Raw genomic sequence first — 14,572 nt, 5'->3', positions numbered from 1 at the left:
AACAGGTATTTCTGTGGGCGGCCACGTATCAAATGCTTTCGGGGTGGCAGATACCTCGGAACAAAGCAATGGAGATCATCGGAGATCGAGGTGTCGTATGGGTTCCATCATGGAACCCGTGGATTTCGTAATTTCTCTCTATTTTCTCTTCAGTCAACGGCGGTTTTGCAAAAGCCTTTGCTCAGATTTCACCTGATGACTTGCTGAACTTTGAGAACCATCCCTAGACTTGGAGTTTGGGCACTTGCCACACACACACTTCAGGTTTAGTTTTGGGGTTAATGTTTAATATCTAACGTTTTTACTTTTCTATTACAAGTAGTTATTAATAAAATAGTTTCTAGCACCTATACATGACTCGGTGTGGCTCTACTGCTGCTGGTACGTAACAACGTTTTTCACCGTACCTCGGTACAAGTGACAATAATAAACCAATAGCAGGGGGACCTCACCTCCCGCCCTCTCCTCCTAATCCGTGTCCAGCAGGTCGCGGTGCTTCCAGGTGCTGACGAAGGCGGTGGGGATCAGCGAGTAGGGCACGGTGGTGATGCTGCTCCAGGTGTCCGACGCCGGGTCGTAGCAGTCCAGGCTCTTGCAGCGCTGCGTGCCGAAGTAGCCGCCCACCACGTACAGCTTGTTGCCCGAGGCCACGGCGTGGCAGCTCATGCGCTTGGCCGTCATGTCGCCCACCCGCGTCCACTGGTTGCTGTCGCAGTCGAAGCGGTAGGCGGAGGCGGCCGTGAACTCGGTGTCGCCGCCCATGATGAAGATCTGGCTGCCGAGCACGGCGGCGGCCGTGTAGCGCCAGGGCTGCGGGCAGGCGGCCGCCACCGCCCACCGGTCGTCGGCCGGGTCGTAGCGCTGCACGGTGGGCGCGCCCTCCCGCCTCGGCCCCGCCCCCCCGATGACGTAAAGACGCAGCCGCGCGCTCACCACCGCCGCGTTGCTGACGCCATCGCGCAGCGGCGCCGCCATGGCCCAGGCGTTGGCGGCCGGCTCGTAGCGCTCCACCTGCTTGAGCGACACGGACGGAGAGGCCGGGAAGACGCCCGCCACCGCCGTGTGACCGCCCACCGCGTACAGCGAGCCCAGCAGCTCGGCCGAGCCGTGGCCGAAGCGCGCCACCAACATGGGCGCCGCCTTGCTCCACTCGCCGGCCGCCGTGTCGTAGACCCAGACGTCTCGCGAGACTCCGTTCTCGGAGCCCCGCCCCCCGCTGACGTAGACCTTGGCCCCCACCGCGCAGGCGCTGAACTCTTTGCGCGGGCTGGGCAGCTCGGCTCTGGGCACGATGCGGCGGGCTCGCTGGTCCAGCTGGTAGATCTTGTCGCACATGAAGGTGCGGCCGCCTAGGATCAACAGCGTGTGTCCGGCCCGGCGAGGGCGGGCGCAGGGGTCGTCGTTGGCGGCCGCCGCCGCCTGCTGGTCGCTAGGCAACGGCAGCAGCCGCCGCCGCTGGCAGCGCCGGGCTTGGTCGACCAGGCGCATGCTCGGCGCGTCGGCCGCCACCAGCCGGTCACGTGCCACCGCCCGCTCCAGGTAACCGGAAGGCAGCAGCCCCAGGCGGACGTGACGCAGCAGGCGGGGCAGGGCCGGGCGGCGGGCGTCGGCGTCGTGTCGAACCCACCTCATGAGGGCCCGGTGCACCACCCGCTCGTCGTCCACCTCCAGCTCGTCGGAGGCCAGCAGCTCGGCCAGCTGGGCCTCGGGCAGGCGGCAGAAGTCGTCGTCGTCGTCGCCCGCCTCGGCCGCCTCCTCGAAGTGGGCCAGGCACATGCGCCAGGCCTGGCGGTGGAGGCGCCGGCACTGGTGGGCGTCGGCCAGCAGCAGCAGCCGCAGGCAGTTGGCGGCGCCCAGGCTCCCCTCCAGGAACTCGGCGGCGGCCTCCCGCACGTCGTGGAACTGCAGCATGTCGCCGGCCTGCAGCAGCGACTCGGCGTTGTCCCGGCTGACGGCCAGCCGCGACGTGTAGGCGTAGTCGAGCAGCAGCTCCAGCACCTCGGGGTGCACGGCGTCGCCCAGGTCCACCTCGCCCGCCCGGCTCTCCCGCAGCCCGCTGCTGAACATGGCCTCGAAGTAGCGGCTGCAGGCGGCCAGCACGGCCCGGTGGCAGAGGAAGGAGCGGCTGCCCGCCCGCAGGGTCACGTCGGTGAAGAGGCGCCGCCGGCGCAGGCTGTCCAGCTGGGCGAGGACGCTGTCCGGGTGCGAGGCTTTGTGGAACAGCGACGTGTTGGCCGGGCCCTGGCTGCGGGACTTGCGGTTCTCATGCTCGCTCACCGACATGGTCGGACCTCACGCATTGGGCGCTCAGGATCCCGCTGCAAAACAAAAAAAGGCACGGCTTTCAGATTCAGAGTCCAGGACATCCGAAGCAATTTTCTAAGACTAAAGCGCACCACATCTGGGAAAGAGCCCAGAATGCAAAACCCACTTAGAATTTGTTTCCCTTATCAACTTAACTGGTCAGTATCACTCCATCTATACATGGAATAGTTACCAGATTTACAAGGATGTCCCAGATTTACCAGGATGCTGACTGGTTTGGAGAGTATGCAGTATGAAGAGAGACTAAGGGAGCTAGGGCTTTACGCTTTGGAGAGGAGGATGAGAGGAGACATGATCGAACTGTACAAAATATTAAGAGGAATAGATGGACAGCCAGTGCCTCTTTCCCAGGGCACCAATGCTCAATATGAGTAATGGGGGGGGAGGGGGCAGAAGAAGTTCAAGGGAGATATCAGAGGAAGGTTTTTTTACCCAGAGAGTCGTTGGGGCATGGAATGCACTGCCTGGGGCAGTGGTGGAGGCAGATACATTGGTCAAATTCAAGAGATTGCTAGATAAGCATATAGAGGAATTTAAAATAGAGGGATATGGGGGGAGGAAGGGGTTAGGTAGTCTTAGGTGAGGTTTAAAGGTCGGCACAGCATTGTGGGCCGAAGGGCCTGTACTATGTACTGTTCTGTGATTTTATGATAAACTGGTCCAGTGAGCTTTAATCAGTGTGACCCTAGGATAGGAATCAAAAGTTTTATCACCTTTTCATTGACACAGTAAGTAACAGTGAAAGAATACAGAAATCAAGTTTTGTTTCGAAACATAATAAATCGTAAATGCGAGTAACACTCTTAGTCAACGCTATACGTGGAAAGAACAATGTGAAATGTGGTCGTGGTAGATGATTGCTGTACAAAGAGTGGTCATAACTTACTGTTAGATCACAACACCTCATTCAAATAACCCCTTTGTACTATCCAAGCTTGCTGCCACCTAATCAACAAATCACTGGGCTACAACTTGCATCTTCCAGGCATGTGTATCCTAGGACCTTGTGGGTAGCTAGTGAAGAAATTTCAGGGGCCTGGCAGAGATATTTTCATCTTCCTTAGCCTTGTGTGAGGTACTGGCAGACTGGAGGGTGGATAATGTGTCTTTATTCAAGAAAGGCTGCAAGGACAAGCCAGGGAATTACAGAGGGTGGTGGATATATAGAACGAGTTGCAAGTGGTAGTGGTGAGTATAATTACAACATTTACATGGACAGGAGTAGTTTAGAGGGATATGGGCCAAATGCATGCAAATGGGACTACCTCAAATAGGTAACTTGGTCAGCATGGACGAGTTGGGCCAAAGGGCCTGTTTCTGTGTTGTATAACTCCATGACTAAACACACAGGTTTGGAAATATTGCTGAATCTTCCCCACCACTAGTGCAGTATGCTGGAAGTTAATCTCCAGCAGCACTTTGGACGTGCTTACAATATTAGAATTGGAGAATTTCACTGCGATTTCTCCAGGGTAGTCATGGATGCTAGCTGCTAGGCTTGTCAGTGACAGCCAGATTCCATGAGAAAATCAGAGCCACTGGGTTTAAATTCTGGCTTGTGCTGAACTAGTTGATCTTGGCCAGAGCAGTGGGATTGGCCTCTGTACCTTGAATGGAGAAAAGAGTTGGAATTCCTTCTCTTGATTGGTTATTGTGGAAGGAGGTCAACTCGGCTGTGATAATGACCTCAGTGCTGGGTACTTTTAAGTGCAGTCACTCTACTGGGACCTGGCCTTCACACAAACCAGTAACAATGCCATTATCAAAAAACAGACTTGCTCCAAGCTGCTCTTAACGGGATTTCTCAAAACTAAGAGGTCAGTAGTGGCATGGAAGTTGCCAAAAGCTCAAATCTCTTGCTACATAAATTTCATAAAATGAACAGTTTGAATTCCCCAAAAACTTGTGTTTTTCAATATTTAGTGATTCATATTTGCATTAAACTCCCCAGCATTGCTTCACACAGTCAAATAACAAAGATGATTTTTGTATTAAATGACACAATAGGAATTGAATGCAAGCTCACTGGATGTTTTCTATCATGTAGTTTTTACTAACCTGATAGCTTTCTAAGCTTTGCCTAGAATTGATCACATCCTTTGCTTAACAGAAAATCTTGCAGCAAGGTATAACGCAATTCATTCAAAACAGCCTGACATGAGCAAGCTAATTAAACAATATTTGAATACGTTAATATAAATAGGATCACTGGAATAGTCCAGTCCTTTGGTACTGCTCCACAATTCATTATGGTCATTTCTGATATTCTACTTCCTGCCATTTTCCAGCACCTTTCCAGAACCCTTGGTTCTCTCAATGTCCATGAATCTATCAATCAATATTTTGTATGAATACATCAACGGAGCCTCCAGAGCACACCAAAATAGAGAACTCCACAGGTTCACCACCCTCAGGAAATTTCTCTTCAGTCAAACCTAAACAACCTGCCTTTTTTTTAAATAGTAAAGCTCTGCCCTGACTTCAGCCAGGGCTACTATCTTCCCTCTGTCTAACCTGTAAAGCCCTTTAAGAATTTTGTAAGCTTCAATGCAATCTTCTCTCATTCCTTCAATCTCTAGAGAGTACAATCATAGTCTAGTCAATGTCTTCTCATGCACAGTTCCTCTGCCCCCCACTCCCTGGAACCGGTCTAGTGAAGCTTCACTGCAATCTTTCTACGCTGGGTACTTCCTTAGGAAAGGAGACCAAACCAAACAATATTTCCAGTCTCACTAAAGTCCTATACAATTTCATCTTGATTAATTTATTTCTGGATTCAACTCTTCTCATAATAAATGCTAACATACTATTTGCCTCCTTAATTGTTTGGTGCATCTGCATGTTAGCCTTTAATAACTTGTACTCAAACTCCCAGGTCCCTTAGAACAATGAAAGCTACCCAGCCGCTTTCCATTTAACAAATACTCCACTTTTCTGTGCATCCTCTATTTCATACATGCTAACATATACCATAATCTACACTCTGATGATTCCCAAAGTAGCATCCTGCATAGGCTCAACAAAAACACACTTAAGAGTGGTCTCATGAAGAAATCACAATACTATTTCCCTTTTACCCAGACAAATCGTGGATATAGCCTGCCTTTGTAATCTCTAACAAATATTTTAAAAACTAATTTATATACAAGTAACGAATGGGTTTTTACATACGTCCATACGTTGGAAAATATACAAAAATCACTGTGGTAACCATATCTCCACAGTATTATAATGCATGGCATCAAAAGCATATATGACTGATTTGAAAGAACAATTAGTAAAAGTGGAGAGAGAAAACTAGTTCTGCCGTTTGTAAGTATTTAATAATGTGGGAGCTCATTTGTATGTAGGGGTGTCCATAAATTGAGTGTTGGTAACCTGGGGACAGATTGTAGCATCCTTTCACTTTGTAGAAAACTCTCAATGTGCTCTGGAAGAATCATTGAGATGCAACGATTCTTATACAGTCAAATACCACAGTCTGTAGCTGCAATATGTGAAAGCAGGTTATTTTAGAGTTAATTTGTTGAGAGAGGAAATATTGTTCAGGGTACAAAAAAATTTATTCTTTGGAATTATTTGTAAGACCCGTATGAGTAAGCAAATGGGGCCTTCCTCTGCCCTGCCCACTATTACATTGCAGTTAATGCACGCTGGCTTTCATTGCCTTTCCACGGTTGTTCAAGGAGTTGGTAGCTCTTGAACTAGGGCTGTTCTTGTGACAACACTGTACTGGCAGTAGCTTTTTTTTTTAAAAATTCAGAATTTTGAACCATTGATAGTTAAGGACCAGTGAAATAGGTTGATGTTGTATCCAGATGTAGGATCTGAAGGTGCTTCCATGCTCCAGCTGCCCTTTTGCTTGTTGGAAGAGATTGTAGAGCTGGGACCAATGAACCAAACTGCAGTGCATTCAGTGGACAGTTGTAATGGGTGTCACCGTATCAGCAGTAATGGATAGACATTAAGTCTCAGTTGACTAATACCACATCCAACAATGAGCCTTCAGTTTAATTTTGGATTATCAGGAACTGGACAAACTGTAACTACCCTAACTAAAGACAAATGAGTTGGACAGTGGTGTAGTTAGAACAGCTGCTGCCTCATCTCCAGCAACCTGGGTTCAATCCCAACCTTCAGTGCTGTCTGTGTGGAGTTTGCACTTTCTCCAAGATATCCCGGTTTCCTCCTACATCTCAAAAGACGTGCAGTTTGGTTGGTTAATTGGCCCTAGTGTAGGTGGGTAGTAGGCTGGTGAAGGGATAGGACTGTTCCCTGAGCAGGCATGAACTCAATGGACCAAAATAGCCTTTTCCTATGTTATGGAAATATGAAAGTATGCAGTGAAACCAAGAAAAATGACTTGTATCTTTGAAGAGCTGTGACAATTGCAATTTGTCATTTGCATAATATGTTTTTGCTCTGAGGCAATATTTTTGACACAGGTTTAAGTTGAGAGGGCAGAAGTTTAAAGGCAATGTAAGGAGTAAGTTTTTCACACTAAAACCAGTTGGTATCTGCAGTGAGCTGCCAGAGGAGGTGGAAGCAGGAACAGTAACAACATTTAAGAGCCACCGGGGCAGATACTTGAATAAGCAAGGCACAGAGGGATATGGAATTAATGCAGGCAAGAGGGAATAGTACAGATAGACATGATGGTCGGCATAGATGTGCTGGGTCAAAGGGCCTGTTACTATGCTGTACAGTATCAGTAATTTCAGGCTGAGAATTTGCTCAACGTTGATAAATTCCAAATTTATCCTTTTCTATTGGAAGGAGGAAACTTCTGCTTGATACCCACGATAGGGATCTCACAGATGTAGCTTCACCAGTTCCAAAGAATATCTGTACAAGCATATTCCTGGAATGTACTGATCCTTGGCACATATAATATCAAGAATAACTAAACTAAGTAAATATCTTATTTGAAATCTAAAGATATTAAACACTTTGTAAATGCTCGTTTTATCTGTCATATAACAAGGTAAACATTGTTTTCTTAGGTACTTAAGTGCATAATCACTGCCCAGCAGCTTTCTACCAAGACAAGGCTAGGCAGATTTCAGAAGCTAGGTTAGGTGTGCAAATGGCATAGAGCCAGAGTTCAGTTATCTGAGGCATGCAAGATGAAGTACTTAAGTGGTTGAGGGGTGTGTGGTCTGACAAAGTTTGCAGTGGTAAAACAAGCATCAGGAGGTAAAGGAATTCCCCATTATAAAAAGTAAATATGATAGATTCCACTTGTAGGGTGTACTGTTCCACCCTGCAGTTCTGCTTAACTGCAAGCAGTAATGTTCTCATTCCCTCAACTACAAAGAATGAAATATTTATGATATATTAAGACATCTAAGATATTGAATGACCAGAAGGTGGGTAATTGATGCACACAGCTGTGTCTTGTCTGGATGGAGCGGGTTGATAACCCAAATTGAGCCAGATGGTACAGTTCTACAGCCTACAATACCGTGGAGAACTGCCAGCTAACTGCAGCATTTTGGTGAGTTTGATCATGACTTCCACACCTGCCCATTTCAAAGTCAGAAATGGCCTGGAGGCTAATCAGGTGCATGCATATCTAACCTCCCACTCCACTGCTGCACCCACCACTGAGTCCATGGGTGAAGCACAACACATCCTGAGCTAAGCGGCTGAATGCCCTTCACACCTGCCCCCAGCTATATGCCAGAGATGGTTGGTGTGTGTAAGGCAATCCCATTCATGTGAATGGGGTCATCAGTCTTGGATTGACTTGAACAGACAAGTGACACAGGATTTTTATTTTGTGAATTTTTTTTAATTTCTAGGAGTTTACGGAGTTGCCTTTTTTCATAATTTTAAAAATATTTAAATCCAGTTAAACAATTTTTCAATATGTGAAACCATTGCATCATGGAAAATCAAAACTGCAGATGTCGGAAATCTAAAATAAAAAAATGCTGGAAATACTCAGCAGGTCAGGCAGTACCTGTGGAAAGATAAACAGGGTTAATATTTCAGTCCTGAGATCAGAATTGGGAAAGAGAGAAAACAAATTAGTTTGAAGTAAGGGGGCATGGACATAACAAAGGGAACATCTCTGATTATTCTTGACCATGACTGACCATCTTTTCAATTAGATTTGGCCATGAGAGCCAAACCCTGTGTTGACTTCTGACATCAATACTTTCACTGTTTTCAATGCCAATAGGAGAGGCAAGAGCCCTCCCTGAATTTGTCCCCTTCCCAACCATAGGGCCAAGGATCACCAAAATGATTCAGATCAATTCATTTGACACCACATCAGGGATTGAACAATATTGTGGCAGTAGATTGGCTGAGCCCAATGGGGTGTACAAACTTAGAAAATAAACCCTTGAGTTATAACTTGCTAAACTAATGCTCAAGGGAATTCATTTCATTGCGAAATGCCTGTTGTGCTGTGATGAACCAATTACTGTGCAGTATTAAGAAAAGGTTAATTTTAGTAACTTGTAAATTGTAAACTAATAATACAGAGACAGCCAGTGGAAAGGTCACCACTGACTTAAGTCTACACACACAAAATTTGCTGAATTTAAAGTCAAGACAATGGAATTCTTGTTTTGTTAATGGACCAGGAAAAAAAAGCACTCTTGGCTCACTGTTCCCCTTGACTTCTTCATTCCTGACCATGTATTGCAGCTATTTTTTCAGTTTATCCTTTGCCTTGCAAAACTGTACCTGCGCCTATGAGCTGGCCATCTTGGGCTTCTAGCCATATTAATGCAATAGATGGATGAAGCTTCCAGGCACTTAGTGACTGCACCTACCTTGGACCTCAACTACCAGCAAGAATTTAATCTAGATAAATGTTTTTAAAGTATTTAGTCTAGCATCAACATGTTACTGAAGTGACGGCAGGTAGAAAGACAAGTCAAAACACCAGTACAAGCAATGCATTTTCATTCTTGCCACTCAAGTACTACCACAGCAATGTTAATTATAGTGGAGGTCATGACAGTAATCTATGGTATAATCAACACAAGTCAACCAGCAGTAACAATTTATTTACCAACTCTGGAAGCTTACTGAAATGTATGGCATAGAAAGCTGCTGTGCAAGCATCTGGCTCATTCAGGAAGTTTTGTGCAAAAAAATAGCAATTCAGACTATTCTACTGCACCTCTTGTTTAGTAACATGTAACAACAAAAGCTGCTCATGCAGGTACTTTTAAAATGTGATGAGAGCTTTTGTCTCAGGCAGTGAATTCCTGAACCCAGCCTCTCATAGGTGAAAGAGTGTTGGGATATTCTAATATCAACAGTGCCTGCCCTTTACTGACTTTAGCCAAGTGTTCACTCATTTTTCAAGACATAATGGAGGCACTAATGTAAATGTGGCAGTCACAATGGGAGGATCTCTGGACCACAAGAAACTATGCACTAAAATTGCACAGCACCTACTGGGTGCTTTCTACCTTTGTTTAAGCACAGGCAGAAAGTAACGACAATTTTTGCTGAGCCAACTTTTACTAAATCAAGAAATCGTGGAGTCGTTAACTTACATTGATATCTATAATGCTTAGTAATGTTCTGACACATTATAAACTGAATATTTGCAGGTCAGCAGGCAGACAGGGTATAGGTTTATCTATCTCCACATGTCATCACCTTGACCCAAAAGCAATAAAAATAAATTACAAATAGTGTTGTTTTGTTTAATCCTTTTTGCCAAAATCTTTCTTGGATTGTGCCATGAAATTTTCATCCCAAAGATTGAAAATAGAGTAGTTTCTGAAGTTAAATCAGAAATAAACCTGAAGTCATAAAACACTGCAAGATTCCAGCTCTAATTCCTTATTGTGTAAAAACATTGCCTGATGTCCTAAATCATATAAAGTCTCCTGCTGAGCTCTGATGAAGAGTCTGTGACCTGAAATGTTAACTGTTTCTCTTACAGATGTGGCCTGACCTGCTGAGTATTTCCAGCTTTTTCTGTTTTTATTTTAAATTTCCTGCATCTGCAGTTCTTTTGATTGTCCCTGCTGATGTGTTAATCTCAGTGGGAGCAGACCCACATGTGCCAGTTTTAGTCCCAGCATCCAAGAGGATAAAAAAAACCAGAGGAGTTTGTTGCAATGAATTGCTAGAGAGTGTGAAAATTCTTCTTGGTAACAAAAAGGATTGGATTTAATTGTGATATCTCCCTCCCAGCACCAGTGTCAAGCCACTATTCCTGCTGAAGCTCAAACATCTAAAAGCGTATAAGTGATTCCTGGGCCACAAGAAGCTAGACACTAAAATTGCACAGCACCTATTGGGTGTTTCTACCTTTAAGACCAGGCAGAAAGTCACATAACAATTTTCCTGAGCCAAGTTTTACAAAATCAAGAGATCATGGAGTTGTTAACTTACATTTACATCTGTAATGCACAGGAGTGTTCTGATACATTGTAAACTGAATATTTACAGGTCGGCAGACAGACAGGATTTGGGGATGTCTTACCAGCAATTAACATGTAGAGATATCAAGTACAGGCTCTTTGAAGTAAATGGGTTTTACAGGTCATCCACAGGTTACAGCAGGGTTCCATTCCTGTGAACGGTTCATAACCTGAACAGTTCACAAGTCGGAATTAGTAAATTGGTTTATTATTGTCATATGTACCAAGGTACAGTGAAAAACTTGTATACCTTCCATACAGATCATTTCATTACAACAGTGCATTGAGGTAGTACAAGGTAAAACAACAATGTAGAATAAAGTGTTACAGAGAGAGTGCAGGTAGACAGTAAGGTGCAAGGTCACAACGAGGTAGATTGTGAGGTCAAGAGTCTATCTTATCGTACTAGGGAGACCAGTAGTCATAACATCGGGATAGACGCTGTCCTCGAGCCTGGTGGTATGTGCTTTCAAGCTTTTGTATCTTCTGCCCGATGGAAGAGGGGAGAAGAGAGAATGTCCTGGGTGGATGGGATCATTGATTATGCTGGCTGCTTTATTGATGCAGTGAAAAGTGTAGGCAGAGTCCATGGAGGGCAGGCTGGTTTCAGTGATGTGCTGAGCCACGTCCACAACTCTGCAATTTCTTGCATTCGTGGGCAGAGCAGTTGCCGTACCAAGCCATGATGCATCCAGACAGGATGCTTTCTATGGGCCATTGATAAAAATTGGTGAGTGTCAAACACAACATGCCAAATTTCTTCAGCTTTCTGAGGAAGTAAAGGCGCTGGTGAGCTTTCTTGGCCGTGGCGTCAATGTGATTGGACCAGGACAGGATATTGGCAATGTTTCAATGTAGGAACTTGAAACTCTCAACCTCCACACTATTGACCTAAGCAGGAGCATGTGCACTCCTACCACCACCTTCCCCCCCCCCCCCCCCCCCCCCCCAGTCAACAAGTCAATGACCAACTCTTCTGTTTTGGTGACGTTGAGGGAAAGGGCCGTGAACTGAGTGCCCACCCAGCAGAAGATGCCTGTAGCCCCACAGCAGCCAGCAAATGCATTCCACCAGTCTCCCAAACACTCGTTTGTGCCTATGGGCTGGAAGGACTTATACCATGAAACTGATGTGTCAGAATACAAATCCTATGCAAGTGAGTAAAAAGTCAAATTTGGGTCACAATAGAGTTTTGGAACAAGGAACAACGTATTGGTCAATCGTGTTGGGTGATTGTGACTGGACTCCAGCTTGTCCTTGCCCATACCTGTGCTCACAGAGTGGCCTTCAGCAACAAAATGTGTGATTGTATTTCCCCCTCCCTGTCTGCAGTCCTCGGACAATGGACCAATTGTGCAACCACCACCATGCTGCCCGAGTCATTTCACTATAGATGGAATAAAATGAAGGATTTTAACAAACGTGACTGCAAACTGTGGCTCACAGAACAGAAACTGGTATGCAGTGTGCTGAAGTTTTGGGTACTAAACCCAGTTTCAAAGAGAACAAGTTCAAATGGTGCTATTCCAAAGCTAAAACTCTATTCCAACCCCTCAGGAAACCAGTGAGCAGAGTCTCATCATCAGGCACAACCTGCAGATGTCATGCTGGTTTGGACTGGTATTGCAGAACTGTCACTTCACCGATGCACATCTTAAGTCCCTACAAAGAATTTGGTCAGCAACAGTATACATGAGAATTCTGGACACTGATTGGTACTCACAGTGCATGTTCCCTTCCATTGATTTCCACAGAATGGAATGCATCTGAAGTCCTGTTGAGGCGCTTACAAAGCACAATTAGCACCTGGTGTGCATGCATTTAGCCCTTAGTAAAACTTCAACCAATCATTGGATTATAGTTTAATAATCCTGTTCGATTTGAATGCAATAAACAGAATGCAAAATTGTCAGAAAGCACTCGTTAGTGAATGCTCCACCGTACAATCTGAAATAAGGAAGAACAGCTGCATTTCTATAGTTCCTTTTCAATGCCATTCAAGCATGCTTGATGTTGTTAACAGCATTAATTATTTTGTAGGCAACAGGGCAACCATTTTGGAAAGAATAAGATCCACAATCAGGATCAAATAGATAGATTTTTGGATTACTGTTGTCATGGGGAACAGACAGGGAAATGGGGTCAAAGCCAAGATCAAATTAGCCATAATCTTATTGAGTGGTACAGCAAGCCTGAGAAGCCAGATGTCCTATTTCCTATGTTCTGACAACCAGCAATGAGATAAGGGGCAAATTATCTGTAAGTTAAAGGAGGAATTTCAGCCAAGATGCTTACCAACTCTCCCTGGACTTGTGCTTTGGGATATTTTGCATCCAATAGGACAGGTAGGGTGATGTTATTGGAGAGATGATCCAGTTTACTCAGTAATGTAGTGGAGTCAGGCTAGGTCACTTGTTCAGTTCCTGCAGCTAGGCTTGAATCGGCACACATTTAACTTTGAAAGGTGACATCATCATCAGAAGGAATGGAGAATTGCTGACATAAGGACCCAGCAAAATTGAAAACATCAGAGGAATGATGCTATTACTCTGATTGGCTTATACATTGAGGCTAGGAGATTGGCTTTGCTCATCAATATTAGTGATTGGTTGTTAATCCATCACTTTTAAAAGCTACTCAGACATCTAGTTGTAGAGTAATTATTCACCCGAATCCTTTGGTTGAAAAAGGTTGTGCTCCATTAAGATTAAGTATTTATATTATGGCTATCAGGATATCTGCTTGCTTAATGCTCAAAAATATTAAGGGCTCAAATCAAAACCTGATCTCTGCTGATATTGCATCCCAATTTCCTATCATTGGAAAGCAAGCAGATTTTTTTAAATAGAGGCTGAGGAATATCTCCACAGAGATAGTTGATGCAGGAAGCTATAGTCAGAGAGACCTGGGATTAAGATACACTGTTCTTCAAGTGAGGTGCATGTTCCATTTCCTATCTTCATTCATGTTAATCCACACAATTTACCAAAGCTTTAATGTTTTGGCAAAAATGTTAATAATTCAGAGAAGGAAAAACACAGAAACAGACAATCTAGTTCATGTTGTCAATGTAGATACCCCAAAGAAACAAAAGTCCTCATAACCTTTGTAAAACCTGTTCCCGTAGTCCTTTCATTCACTATACAATCTTGAGTATCTAAAATGGTAACATAATTCCTGGTTCAACCACCAATCCTGAAATTGATTTCCAAAGCATCTAAAATGTTGTGTACAAGGAAGTTTTCAATACTCTTCTAAACCATTCACTTATAATCTTGTACCAATGGTGCCTCATTCTTGTCCTTAGGTTATTGCAGTCAGTTTCTATTAACAATCCTTTATAATATGAAAAATACTCCTTTGACCTGTAACCTATGTAGGAATCAAAGATACAAAACCAGAGTACTTTGGAATCAGCCACTCAAATACAACAGTGATAATTGAAAATTCTGTCGAAACTTCCATTTAGTAAATAATCATTGGTGCACAGACCACCAAAAGGTGATATCTGTAATGTTTCTAACCCTTATAAGGCTTTGATCCTGACATTATTCATTGACAGGCTCCCAGGGAGGAGGCTTTTCTTCTATATTGGGCCAGCAGTAAACATTTGAGCTCAGAGCCCTAGAACACTGCTCCAACCCTGGATATTGTCCAGTGAAAGAGTTGGCCTAGGGCTATGGCTACACTTAGTGGAATATGCTGGCATGAAGCTCATTGGAATTAACCCATTTCAGCAAAACAAAGCTCCTTTGTGTTTGCAAGCTCTTGGTAACATTACCAAGGTACTGGAGAGTAAATGTACCTTCTGTACCTATTCCAATGCAGCCTTGATAGCCAAGTAC

General features: G+C 44.8%; 1 protein-coding gene across 1 annotated transcript in view; it reads right to left on the bottom strand.

The window, feature by feature from the left end:
* LOC127584036 (kelch-like protein 25) overlaps window positions 1-14,572 on the bottom strand; it is a 35,406-nt gene that overhangs the window by 15,538 nt on the left and 5,296 nt on the right. The window contains exon 2 of the mRNA XM_052040561.1: window positions 453-2,318. Coding sequence (XP_051896521.1) covers window positions 469-2,283 — 1,815 coding nt within the window. The 5' untranslated portion in view covers window positions 2,284-2,318 and the 3' untranslated portion in view covers window positions 453-468. The remainder of the gene's footprint in view (window positions 1-452; window positions 2,319-14,572) is intronic.

Source organism: Pristis pectinata, chromosome 28, assembly GCF_009764475.1.
Source record: "Pristis pectinata isolate sPriPec2 chromosome 28, sPriPec2.1.pri, whole genome shotgun sequence".
In the NCBI taxonomy this organism is placed as follows: Eukaryota; Metazoa; Chordata; class Chondrichthyes; order Rhinopristiformes; family Pristidae; genus Pristis; species Pristis pectinata.
Note: the sequence above shows the minus strand (reverse complement) of the source record. Positions and strands in the feature narration are given on the sequence as shown.